Source organism: Charadrius vociferus, unplaced genomic scaffold (assembly GCF_000708025.1).
Source record: "Charadrius vociferus isolate BGI_N301 unplaced genomic scaffold, ASM70802v2 scaffold999, whole genome shotgun sequence".
NCBI lineage: Eukaryota > Metazoa > Chordata > Aves > Charadriiformes > Charadriidae > Charadrius > Charadrius vociferus.
The window spans coordinates 29,537-42,405 of NW_009658627.1; the positions used below are offsets into that span (position 1 = coordinate 29,537).

The 12,869-nt window shown below is 40.4% G+C and overlaps 1 protein-coding gene across 4 annotated transcripts in view; it reads left to right on the top strand.

The window, feature by feature from the left end:
* The first annotated feature begins 11,516 nt into the window (after positions 1–11,516).
* Positions 11,517–12,869, top strand: part of SPECC1L (sperm antigen with calponin homology and coiled-coil domains 1-like) — a 49,068-nt gene continuing 47,715 nt past the window's right edge. For 3 of the 4 annotated variants that reach the window (XM_009893200.1, XM_009893199.1, XM_009893201.1), the window contains exon 1: positions 11,547–11,699. In XM_009893200.1, coding sequence (XP_009891502.1) covers positions 11,547–11,699 — 153 coding nt within the window. Of the gene's footprint in view, positions 11,700–12,869 lie in introns of all 4 variants that reach the window. The other variant, XM_009893202.1, reaches the window with a different exon arrangement.

Genomic DNA, 12,869 nt, shown 5'->3' on the forward strand with positions numbered 1-12,869 from the left:
GCAGTCTTCATATTGACAAGTCTTAACTGACACAGACAAGTTTATAAAAATGATCTATTAGAGCTTGACTTTTTCTGTTTAGCCATAGGATTTTTTAACTTTTTTTTTTTCTACTGAGTTGCCAAGTTGTACTGAGCTTCAAGTTTCTTTTATTTAGCAAGGTAAATGATACTGAGATTTGTAATGGGTAAAGTAACATCTATTGGGCAGTTAAGAATCTTTCTTTCTTTGCAAAAATGGTCTTCAGTGTTTCAATTTGCTTTTCCTTAAGACGTAACCAGCACTGTAAATAGCTAACTACTGAGTTGCCAAGTTGTACTGAGCTTCAAGTTTCTTTTATTTAGCAAGGTAAATGATACTGAGATTTGTAATGGGTAAAGTAACATCTATTGGGCAGTTAAGAATCTTTCTTTCTTTGCAAAAATGGTCTTCAGTGTTTCAATTTGCTTTTCCTTAAGACGTAACCAGCACTGTAAATAGCTAATGGCAAATATTTCCTTCGAGTCCCTGACGGTCTTTACTGGAGGAAAGGAAAAAAAATCTAAAACTGTTCTTTAAAGACATGATTCCTACCACAAATCTGACTGAGTAACTCTGTTCACTTGAAGTTCTAGTTTTGCTCTTTTTTTTTCCTGTGGCAAAAAGAAATAAAAAAATCTTTCTTTCCTTTCAATGACAGAATCGTGCAAGGCTACTTTTTATCTGCTCTTGCTTATATCAAATGGACAATTATGTGTCTCTTCTGGAAATGGTGAACTTCTTAAATAGGTACAGTTGCTGGAGGTTCTTATCATCAAATTTTTCTTGATTTATGATTTGTAAATGCAATATACGTCCTTGAACGTGGCAATATCACTAGGTTCGACTATAACTGAGAATTTCTTATTAAGAATTAAGATATTAGAATGAATACTTTCTAACATTTTTTTTTTTTTTCCCCAAAACTATTGATATTCTTCTCTCTAACTTTGTACAAAACTATAGGAGAGGGCTTCCTCAACCTGTAGGTAGTGACATCCCTATGACTTTGAAAAAGTTTAAGGGTGCTGTCATACCAGTCTCCAAAGGTTTTGGTAGTTTGCTGTGATACCACTGTGATTTACAATCAAGCTTAGGCACAAGGAGCTGGTTGTCTCAAAGCCATAGGGAAATTGGGCAGATGTAGGAATAGAAAGTCCTGACTTAATAGTGAAGTATCCTTGTTTCGGAGTAGATATCATCCTTTACCTATTCAAATCTGCTTCATTAAGTGAGCATTATGGATTTTCAAGGATGGCCTATCCCCCTTTCTTCAGTGCTGTTATTATTGGTCATTTTCTTCTTCCAGCTGCGGTTAATAACACACTGAGTTTAATGGAAAGGAGAGTGAAGCTGCTGGAGGTCCCTGTGGCTTGTGCCATTCCGTGGTGCCGCCAGCCCTTCATTCTTGTTGACTCAAAATATGGGGGGTTTGTCCTGTGCCATGACCATGAGCTTTTCATGTAATTTGGGTGACTCTCCTAACTTCCGTTTGTCTCCCGCTTATAAAGTTATGAGTATTTTCAGCCCTAAAAGCTTGTCGTTAATGGAAGGAATTAATTTGTTGTATTTATGAATCAGTTGTCACAAAAACCTGCTGTTTATACCATGTGCTTCTAAACTGCATTATGCTTTCAAGGTTTGTTCTTCTATATGCAGGTAGTCTATTTGGTTTTGCATTTTAAGTGTATGTGTCTGATTGAAAGATACCCAACACTTTTGAGTTCATAGTAAATAGTGTAAATTCTGTTTATGAAAGCTCACTCAGGAATAATATTAAAAACATTTAAAAGATAATAGTTCCAAGTGTGCACGTGAGACTCCAGTGTAGTTGTATTTCAAGCTCAGAAGTAAATTTTCTGTATTAAAAGTGTGAAATTATACAAATGTGCATTATAAGAACTTCTTGACAGTTTTCTGAAAATGTTTCTGATATATACCTGTAAAAAATAAATAATATCTATCTACAGAAGAAAATTCCATTAAGTCTATAACTTATGGACATTAGTCTTGTAAGTAAAGGTACTTGGAGGAAAAAATAACTATAAATACTTCAGTATAGCCTTTTTTAGTAGAACTACATTTTTTTGGAGGGAATGGGAAAACTATTCCGAGGCCTTCAGCCAAACATCAAAGGCTCGCCACGAGACCTGGAGGTATAGGAGATCCTCAATAAATACCGTAGAAGTGAAAATACCGTAGAAGTGTTTCACAATGGAAAGTGCTAAAGTGTTAGGCATTCCATGGTGGTATCAGCACATCAGCCTTCACATCAGTTAGGGATGCCGTACTGGTCCTGGGCTTTTAGTGCTTTCCCAGGCTCCGTCCCCACGTAGACTCCTGCATTGCTGCAACGACCAAACTGTCCAGGGAAACAAGGACTCCAGAAACTGGTTAGTGAACTGTGGAAGTGAAACAGTATCTTATCTTTTTTCCTGAAGGAGGAAAAAAAAAAAATAGTGGCCGCAGATGGGAGCCTGTCCATCCTGTCCCAAAGGCTTCTCTCCTGTGTAACTCAAACGTATGTCCTTGGGCTTCCACACTGGGGTAGGTAAATGCTCCTGCCCTAGCGATACCAGGGTGTTTAGGAAAGATTTGCATGCAGTTGTCTCTTCACTGTCTGCCAAGCCTAAAGGATTTTAAATGAAGTCATGAGTGTGCTGCTGACAGGTCTTGGAGCTGAAGGAAGATGTGGGTTGGAGCACAGATTTCAGACCCATAGACCCATCTTCAGACCCTCTGTGGCGGTCGGTGCTCTGTATTGTCTTGTGTTGATTGCTTAAATATAACACAGTTCATCTGTTACCTCATCTGTCTTCTCGTGTGGCTCCACAGAACAGTGTGGCTTGGAAAGTGGTTGGGCAGCAATAAGAGGTTCCTTTAAATCGGGGCTGTTGCTGAGTGTCCAATAGCCTGAGACTGAATTAAAGCAAATTTGGGGCTACACTGTCTCTGAAAGGGTGAGCCGTCCTTCTTGTTCCCAGTCCCGCTGCTTCCTTTGCATAGTATCTAGCAATTACAAGGTGAGTCAGATCAGTCCTGATCTGACTGAAAAACCGACTCATCAAAAAATGAGCTATGATCTCTAGAATTGAAAGAAGGGAGAGGACTGAGGAAGGGGTGGGACTGCCTCTTTTGGTGGCAGGGTACAATTAAATTATTTTCATGACTACCTTAAGCAATCCCCAGCAGGCACTTCCCTCCCCCAGCCTTAGCAAGGCTGCCTTGTGGATGGGCCATTCCCTTGGTCCAGCTGGGACCAGGAGGGTCCTTCTGGGACTGGGAGTCCCAGAGCTGTAAGCACCCAGGGGTGGGAAGGTCCTCAGGGGTTCTATCTCTGTATGTGTCTCCTGTTCTCTCTCTCTTTTTTTCTTCTTTTTGTGCAATGTCTTCAGGAATGTTGCCAGACCAGGTTGGTGGTGAAGTGGACATAACCAGCACCTGGTCACCTCCCAGTTCCAGAAATTCAGGCAATAGAAAGTCCTCAAGTTGAGAATACGTTAGTCAATAGCTGGTAAGAACAGATTTGTCATGATAACCATGCTGGAAACAGGATTTGGGGTTTTGCATGAACTGAAGATCCGGTTGAGTGTTTTGGATGAACATTGGACCTGGTTGAAGTTACTCCCTTATCTTACAGGTTTTACCTGTAGCATACTTGTGCTGGGAGCCACTGGTCTGGCTCCTGAAAACAGCACGTTGCACGTCCTTCCTCTGTGCCGCTTTTTCTGATGGCAGCTGGGCTACTGCCTGCCTTTCGTCTCCCTGTGAGCTCCGTGCTGCAGAAGCCTTTGCTGCAGTTGTTGATACAAGAGTTCAGCTGCCGACCTTCTGAATGGAGAAAAGGGAAAAGGTCACCTACTCTAGCCGGCACTTATTGGAACAGCTGTGCTGGAGACAGAGTACATTGCAATGAAATGTTATCTACTGAGCTAATCAGTTTGAAACAGAAGGAAGCCACTGTCTTAGTTGCGCACCTTTTGTTGTGCTACTCGGCCAAATTCCCTGGTCTTAAAATTGTACATTGCTGGGTTTGAAAGTACTTCCCTGGCAGCGCAAGGAAAATGTCCATGTGTGCAGCTGAATCGGATTGTTGGTTAAGGAATACAGTATACCTTAGGGTTATATGACACTAAAGACATGTTTGTAACTGGAAAGTTACTGATTTTTGTACTAACACTTACTTTAGAACACACTTGGAATGCTGATAGATAGCAACGCTTTCAGTTAACATGGGTAACTCACAAAGTCACAGAATGGTCAGGATTGGAAGGGACCTCTGGAGATCATCTAGTCCCACTGACCAAGTATCACTAGCTGCTTTTATAGTTAAAACTGGCCAGTCCTTTGGCTGGGAAATTTATTGTGTTAAATTTTTTTTTGCCCAGAAAACCTGCAGTGCTAAAATAAGAGTTGATTGTATTTTATTGGAATATAAACCTAAGGGTTTTACGGAGCAGGTTGATACTCTTGCTAAGTTTGTTTAAGCCTTTAAAATCTGACATAGAGGAGTAATTACTATCCAGGAAATAGATATATGTTATCTCATCCGTTAGTGCATGGCTTAAAATTTGGATGCAACTGTGAAATTTACCAAAAGGAGTGAAAAATGACACCATAGCCAAAACCAGGTTTTAGTGTCCCTCCATTTTTATCATACTACTATCCTACATATTATATTCCCTCTTCTGTTTCCTTTATCATGTTCTGCCGGTTGAGGTTGCTCTCAGTTGGCGCTGTAAGGGATACACAGACTGCCATCAGATGTAAGGATGTTTTTCGTTATGTGTATTATCAACACCAATGAAACAAAACGTATGTAAAAGTAATGTGGATGGGATTCTCATCTCTAGTGTGAGCAGCTGTAGTTAATGGGTGTCCATGGGGTACTTAGCCCACATCAGCTCTAGGATGGATACCAGTAAGGTATAGATTTACCTCGTCTTTTGGTGTGGTTTCCAAAACTGTAATTAAAAAAAAAAAGCTTCTGAAGGTTCAGTCAGTGTAGAAGTTAGCACTGAGACCGAGTTTTGGACAGTGCTCCCCTTCCTTGTGGAACAGAATCCCTGTGCTAGGAAGAATCTGTTGGTTTTAGTTGACTAACAGTTGCTTTTTCTTTCCTCCGCAGTGTTTTGACATAGCAGTTGTTTGAAGTAGGAGCTTGAAAACAAGACTACATTATTTAATTTTGTTATGAAAAGGCTTTTAGAGCAGAGTTTGTAAGTTTAGGAGCTCTTCTGTAAATGTTCCTGTCACTTGTCTGGAATGTGAAGTATTGCAACGGTTACACATTGCTCACAGCAGTTACAGCTCTGAAGTTTTCTCCAAAGAAGGAGTAGAGAAATGTAGGTGTATAACTGCCAATTGTTGCCCAAAGCTCTGGTCTTTCCTCCCTTCTGTTTAAAAGAGAAGCAGCAATAGCAAGTGTGGCTTGAAACCAGTGGATGGATAACATAATTTAAAGGTAGAATTCCTATTTTTGTAATCCCACAACTTGTAATGGAAAACTGTGAAGGCCCTTTTGAATTTTTTAGATAGAAAGTAATAGGAAAGTGTTTCCTCTCTAAATAACTACCTGCAGCAGTTGTTCCAAAATTGTAGCACCCATAAATCATTGACATCTGTATATTTTCCTCATGGCATAAGAACGTAGCAGACGCCGCCCTGACTGGTGCAGGGATCCGTCCCACCTGGTGCTCTGGGTCCAGCCGCGGCTGTGAACAGATGCCTCAGGAAAAAAAAAACAACCAAACCTGAAGTCTTCCCTCATACCCTGACTGCTTTCATACCCTGCAATTATTTTGGGCTCAGAGAGGTTTCTGAGCGCTTTGTGCTCAGCTATTTAGCATCCATTAGGGAATTTCTCTACCTTGTGCATGTCCAGTCTCCGCTTTCACTTGCGCTTCATGCAGCCACAGCATTCTTTCAATCCGCATGAAAAATGCAGCTCACTTTTCTTGCTTTGTACCTGGCTCTAATTTCATGTGTCGGTCTCTAGTTTTGGTACTGGGAGAGATGATTAACAGCCAGTCCCAGTCTCCCTTATTGATGCCATTCAAGATTTGATAGGCTGTTGTCATATTCCCTGTGAGATGTCTCACTGGAGCTATTCCATACCTTTTGATCTTATTTTTGCCCCTTGCTGAACCTTTTTCAGGTCTATAAGAAATCCTTTTTTTTTGAGGTTGAGAGACCAGAGCGGCATGTACCAATTAAAGTGTGGGTAGATGGACAAAAGATGGATTTGTTGAGTGCAATATTTGTGTTTTATGGTTTGTTCTGTATTCGTTTCTTTAATAATTCCTGGAATTGCTTTGCTTTTTTTGCCTTATTCCAAAAACTGTACTGATAGTATAATGAAGCTGTGAATCAAAACACTGAAGTCTTGCCGAGCGATACCAATGAGTTGAGAGCACATTTTTATATGAAGCTGAGGCTGCTTTTCCCCAAGAGATAGATTGCTTTGTGTTTACATACATTTAATTTTATTTGCTGGTTTTGTTGTCCAGTTAATCTCGTAAGGGTCTTCTGTTATTCCATGCGGTTTCCTGTTATCCTTGTTATCTTAAATAACCCTCTAGCATCAGCAAACTAGCAAGTCACTAGAACCTATGTCTTAGTCTTAAGCAATAAAACAAATGCACTGCTTGCTCTGGGCTTCTGGAATCCAGTGGTTAATGGATTATGTTCTTGGAATTAGTGAGCAAGAGACGTCATTTTAGAGTGTTTCTGCAGCTTGCAGGCTGGAAGCTTGAGCTGTGGACATTATAAAAGTAGAGAACTCTGTCTCTTAGTATGCAGTTTATTTCATATCCCAGACATTAAGTTATTGGTGACTATGCTGTCTCACCCGCAGAGTCTTGGGGAAGTTCTGAACCTGTGTTTTACAAGGGGCTGAAGAGGCTGTACTTCATAATCTTTTCGTCACAGTTCTGCCTTTTGGGACTATGTAAGTGACCTAAAAATGTCATTCCCCAATTATTTGGGCAAAAGTTGTCAGCCTAAATATATCAAAACCAAATAACTTATACAAATAGGGAGTGAAAGTGTACTGACTCCATTGCTCTTAGATGTGAATAGTTCCGTTTTCCTCTGTGTTTTGGGTATTTGATGTTTCAAAAATGCTCAGTATCCTCAGATTTGAGGGATCAGTTGTTTCCATTTTTCTGGAACTCTTAAAAGATAATTCTAAGATTATTTATAATTTTCTTAATAATTCACAGTTTTTTAATAGATAAAACTGCTTAATACCTCTTGACACTTTGTATTTTTAACCAAAGGCAAAAGGCTAATACCTTCTTTGCTGCTTAACCCTCTCTCACCTTACAGGCACAGGAAACTATTTTTTATACCTTTGTAGTTGAGCCTTACTTTTGTGACAGCAATATTAGAATAAATAAGCATATTTAATAACGGATGAAATTAAAGTAATCACAGTAAGAAATCATACACCCCCCTCACCCCCCATCCCCCTCACTCCCCTTTCAGTTTTCAGGTTTCTAAAGAGTACCTAAGCGTAACCCTGAAAGCACTCCGTGTTGCCTGGGTGGATGTATCATATCAGTTTACAGTAAAGAGCAGAGCCATGCCATTGGGCAAAACACTTTCAAATTATTATTTATGGAGTTGTGTTTGCAGTTGGTATAAAATGCAGGACTGGTTTCTCATGCCTCCACCGGAGCAAGGAGAGCACGCGCTGAACAAGATTCCCTTCTGTTCCCAGTACTATGTGTGCTGTGGAAAGAGAGACGCCTGGGAAAGGGTACAGGTTAGAGCGAATAGTTACATTTTAGTTTAGGAATGCAGTCTTTCTATCTGATATTTTGGGCTTGTTTTGGCTTTTTTCCATCCTGATTAATTTTATAATTGATACTGTACTGTTAGCATTAATCAAATGTTTTCCAGTAACATCTTGTGTCTGTTGATAGATGAGTATTTTGTTTAGTACTGTGATATGAGTCACCTCCAAAAGTCTCTCTTGATTATGTCATGGAGTCACAGCTCTTAATAACAGTGCAACTTTAGGGCTAAGCTCCTACTTCACTTTTTTCTTTTTTTTTTTTTTCTCCTTTTTTTTGAGGCAGGAGGTGTGTGTAAAGGGAAAGGAAGTCTTCAGTAATTCTGTCTTTCTCCCTAGGGCAAAATATGAACCGCAGTTCTATATGCAGTATTTGCTTTTGAAAAGAATAGTGAAACAATATTTTAGCACTCATTTGAATTATTAGTGTTCTGTGTTAATGTTCAGAAAGCTTTATTTGGCTAGTGACCATTTTGTTTCTTATTTTAAAATTTAATGTTGGGTAGAGAATTTTTTTATTGGTTCCTAATACTGTGTCCTCCTAAGGCATGTGGTGGTGTTCTTTAGAAGTATAAAGGTAGTCTTTATCTGTGATATCAGCTGGTTGAGAAACTGGGTGAAGTGGGGCTTTTTCCACTTACAGTTCAACAATATTGATGGCTTCTGTTTTCAGTGCTGAAACCCCATCCACCTCTTCCTTCCTGGAGAAGGCGGGAGGGGAGAATTGGCACTGGGAGGTCATAAATTCACTTTAGAAGCCTGAATAAGCAGCTGCTTTTAGAACCTCTAATGCTAATTAATGTCTTGTCCTTATTTTAAGTTGTTGGACTTACTTGTGTCTTTTTCTCAGTCTTTAAACCATAAGTACACGATCTTCTTTCAGTAAGAGAGTAACTACTAGAGCTTTGTTTCTCTGGAAGAAAAACAGGATCAGTGGTACATAACCCTCCGTGTCTGCAAAGTGCCTTTGAAGTTTCTGGACAGGTGGCTCTACCTGTGAGTTTCGGTAAATCACAAATAGTGCTTTTCAGTGTCAAATTTATGGATATTTTAAAGTAACGCTGTGGTGAAACATGAGGATTATACTTAGTTACTTTGTTTAGTTTCACTTATTTACATTACTTTCCTATGCAGTTGCTGCTCTTGAAGTAAATACTGTTGCAGCTTCAGGAACACTTCTAAAACAGGCGTATTTTACAAATCCATTACGGATGAGAAACATTTGACTTCACGCAGTCTTTTGTCACTGTTGACCTCTGTGATACATTTGTAAGAGTATCAATGGTTTATACAGTAAAAGCCAACGTTGGCCTGTATTTCCTTTGGGGATTATACATCCAGTGGGTTATGTTACTGTAGTACTCGCTACAATAAGCGGATCCCAAATGTATTGGTCTTTTGCAGTGCATGCGAAGATCACGGGTGCAGTGTGTATCTGGCATGGTGTAAGACGTGTCAGACTTGGTGAATGTGCTCTGTAAACTTGATAGGTGCGTATTGCACGTGGCCGTGTCTGCCTGTCTGCAGGCCCGCTGGAGCTGCTGCTCCATCTAGACTGCCGGGTAGGGTTGTCCAGCTCTGCCCAAACATGCGATAGCCGTACCATTGCCAGTACCTGACCTTCATTACAGCACTGATTTACTAGCCCTGAGAGCTGTCAGAAAGCCACGGTTCTGATTTACTGGGTTTGTTGCAACAGTGTAGGTTGTTCTTTGAGGTGATTTTTGAAATGCGGTCAGCTTCACAGCAAGCTGTGCACTGATGTTTGTTTGATTATTTCTCAAGCATGCTGTGGGCAACTTTTTTTATGTAGTCTGTAGAGCATCAAACATATCATTCAATAGTAATTATGCCAGTTTTACTAAACAACTCTGTCCTCTGTGGTCTTTTCAGTTTTAGTTTTCAACTGAATAAGATCAAAAGCACAAGTGAGTGTTCAACTCATAAACATGAAAAAGGCAAGAAATGTAAGTGTGGCGACTTGGTCCTACGTGTAAATATTAGCATCTGCTTCTGGAGTCTAGTGGGCAGTTGTAGCACTTAAAATTATGTGTGTATAGCAAACATATTACCTTCATGGGGCTTTTCTGGTTTGGGTTTTGGCTTTCTTAGGAGTGTCTCATTTCAAATTATGTCTTGGTTATTTAATCCTCTGTGAAGGCGTTCTGATTACTAGCAGCCATATTGCAGGCCCAGTGCATTTTTGACATTCTGATGATGAAACTGCAACAGCAAGCAAACTTTTCTATGTCTGTTCATGCCAGCTTTCAGAGCTAAAGGGAATCTGGAAGCTGTAAACAAATATTGTCAGTGTCTTAAAATGGAACTTCCTGTTGCTTCTGTTAGCAGCACTTAGGGGTCTGAGGAAGCAAAACTCCCGGAGTTTTCCTGCCTTTGGTAGAAGTCAGACTTGAAATACACTTGTATGCAGCTGAGGTGGTGATGGGGGGAAAGGAGTGTTTGTTAGTGTACGGTGTTAATTTCATTAGTTGAAATGAATTAGCACTCCCGATCGCTGTGTTTTTGTGAAGCACATCTCATGCACTCAATCATCAGTCTGCTTTTTGTGTCTTTGAAATGCTTCAGTCTTTGAGATGGAAACAACTGTTTCTAATCAGCCACAGGATATTGGGCTCGGATAAACCTGATCACTCACTTCCACCCAGAACTGCTAAGACTGAAAGAGGAGTGGAAATTTCCTCCTCTTAATCTTCTGTGCTATGTCTTCTGACTCAGGGGAGATGAAGAAAACAGCTGCCAACTATCCCATGCTTGGAAGGGGGAAGCAGGTCCTGATGTGACTAGTCCTTCTGGTAGTCCGTGCTTCAAGTTATGGCTGTTGCCTAGTCTGCCCTTTCTTAGGTTGTCTTCCAGAATTAGCAGGTTTTGTGGTAATTGCAGCGTTCAGGTCTGCTGCAGCTGCTCCGGGTTTGAGTAAAGTCAGCTTTGTTTTCCAGGGTTTAGTTTGTTTGCTCCTGGTTGGAATGACAGTATTGAGTTGTCTCTGAGAAAACTTGAAGGCAAGGTAAAGGTGCTGACTGGGGGCCATGGAGTGTGGTGGGTTACTTCTGGCTTCTTCTCAGAGATAATCCTCATAATCACATGACTAGTGTGAAATTTTGTAAAATCCCATGTGGTTATTAATGTGATTTTTAATAATAAATGGTTTCAGGGAATCTGAAGTTTTCAACTTTTAATTTTTATAAAAGTACTTTTCTCTCTGCAACTTCTGTTACTCTCTCCGTACTTTAATTACCAAGCTGGTGGTAATCTTTTCTCAGATGCAGTGTTGTTGGTAGTCAGGCTGTTGCCTGAATACTCCCACGGTATTTTCCTTCCCACAGGCAGAAATAAAGAACATTGCTGCCCTAATAAGCCTTTCTTTTGCTAGCTAACGAGTGAACTCGGCAACATGGGTCACTTATAAAATAACTCGGTTCAGTGCCATTTGTGGAAAGAGAACTGAAAAAAAAATAATTTGGAGTGGTGCTGTAGGAAGCACTTAGTTCTTGATAGAAAAATCCTTTTTAAAAAAAGCAAAAGCCATTGGTTAGTCACATGCGTTCTGTTTGGCTCTTTTTTTGTGGTCTTTACTGCTATTCTGGACTTCTGGTCTTAAACGGAGCATTACAGAACCAGACATTGCTTTTCATTTGTATTTTATATTTAAAATTTCTTTCTTTCTGCTTGTAGATTTGTTTGTAAATGCATCATAAACAGACAGCCCAGAATGAAGAAAGCAAGCAGGAGTGTTGGCTCAGTGCCCAAAGTGCCTGGAGTAAATAAAACTCAAACAACTGAAAAAGCCAAACCAGAAAACGGCTCCTCAGTGTCTGCAGTAACAAAACTCTCCAAAACTGGGACATCAGCATCTCTTTTGAAGGTAATAACCAATAGAAAATTCTGATTATTTATATTTTTTACAATAAAGCTTTAAAAATAGTAGAATTTTACGTTATGTCTTTAATGCAGCTTAGACTAGAGGTTTGTTATACGGGTAACAGAAGAGAATTTGGGTAGTTACACAGCACTGCACAGCGCAATAGGACCTTAGGTGGTGTTCATGCTCTATTTTTCATATTGCAATGTGTGATGTGATAGAAAGCAAAATGCTTTGCAGAACATGGCTATTCTGCAAAAGGAGCAGAGTGGAAGTTGCATTCTGATGAATGTTATTAGTAGGGTCATGTGTTATGCTTGAATGGCGTGGCAGTGACTAATGGGATTTGATAAGAGCTATTTACGAATTCTGAAAAAAGAACTAATGAGGTATCTGACATGAGAAACTTTTTGATATCAGCGATCCGTGTCAGGTCAGTGCAGCTACATTCTTCTAGCTGTTTTGGCCTTTGCTTTGTGTGAAGTACTGCTTGAGCTGAATTTTCACAAGTTGATTCTTGCTCCTAGAACAAGTTCAAAGGTAGAGGTTTTCTCTTACATTAGCCAAACAGGGCAGTAGATTTAGGAGCATATGGCTTCCGACAACCAAGAGAAATAAGACGTACCGAGGTGTGCTGGTGTGGAGTTTTCACCTGGGAGTGAACACGTCTGCGTTGGATGGATGGTGTGAGCCTACCTGGTCTGCCTGCCTCTCCTGGCGTGGACACATGGCTGGACCCACCTCCCTTTGCCTTCCTGCAGCCCGCTATGCAGAGCTGGGGCGCTGCTGCTGCCCTGGAGCAAATGAACAGAAGAAGGGAAAGGGCTGGTGTCTGCGAACTGGGACCTGAACCACTGTCACCTGCAGGAAGCCAGATAGGCCATTTAAATAACTGGCAAATAAAGACCTAGAATTAAAGAAGTGGTTGAGGTCTCTCTGTAATAGCTATGCAGGATTACTGAAGTCAAAAGGTGTGTTCCCTTTCTTTGCTTCTTTTCTTTTATGGAAGAATGGTTAATGCTTTTGCTGATGAACTTGCACGCCAGGTTTCAGCTAGATTTTCTCTTGGTGCCCCCCCTTTCCTCTGCCACCCAATGTATCTTGCAGTTTTCTTAACTTTAAATAATCTTTTGATGCTTGTTGACACTACTTACTTTGTATTTCTAGAAACCT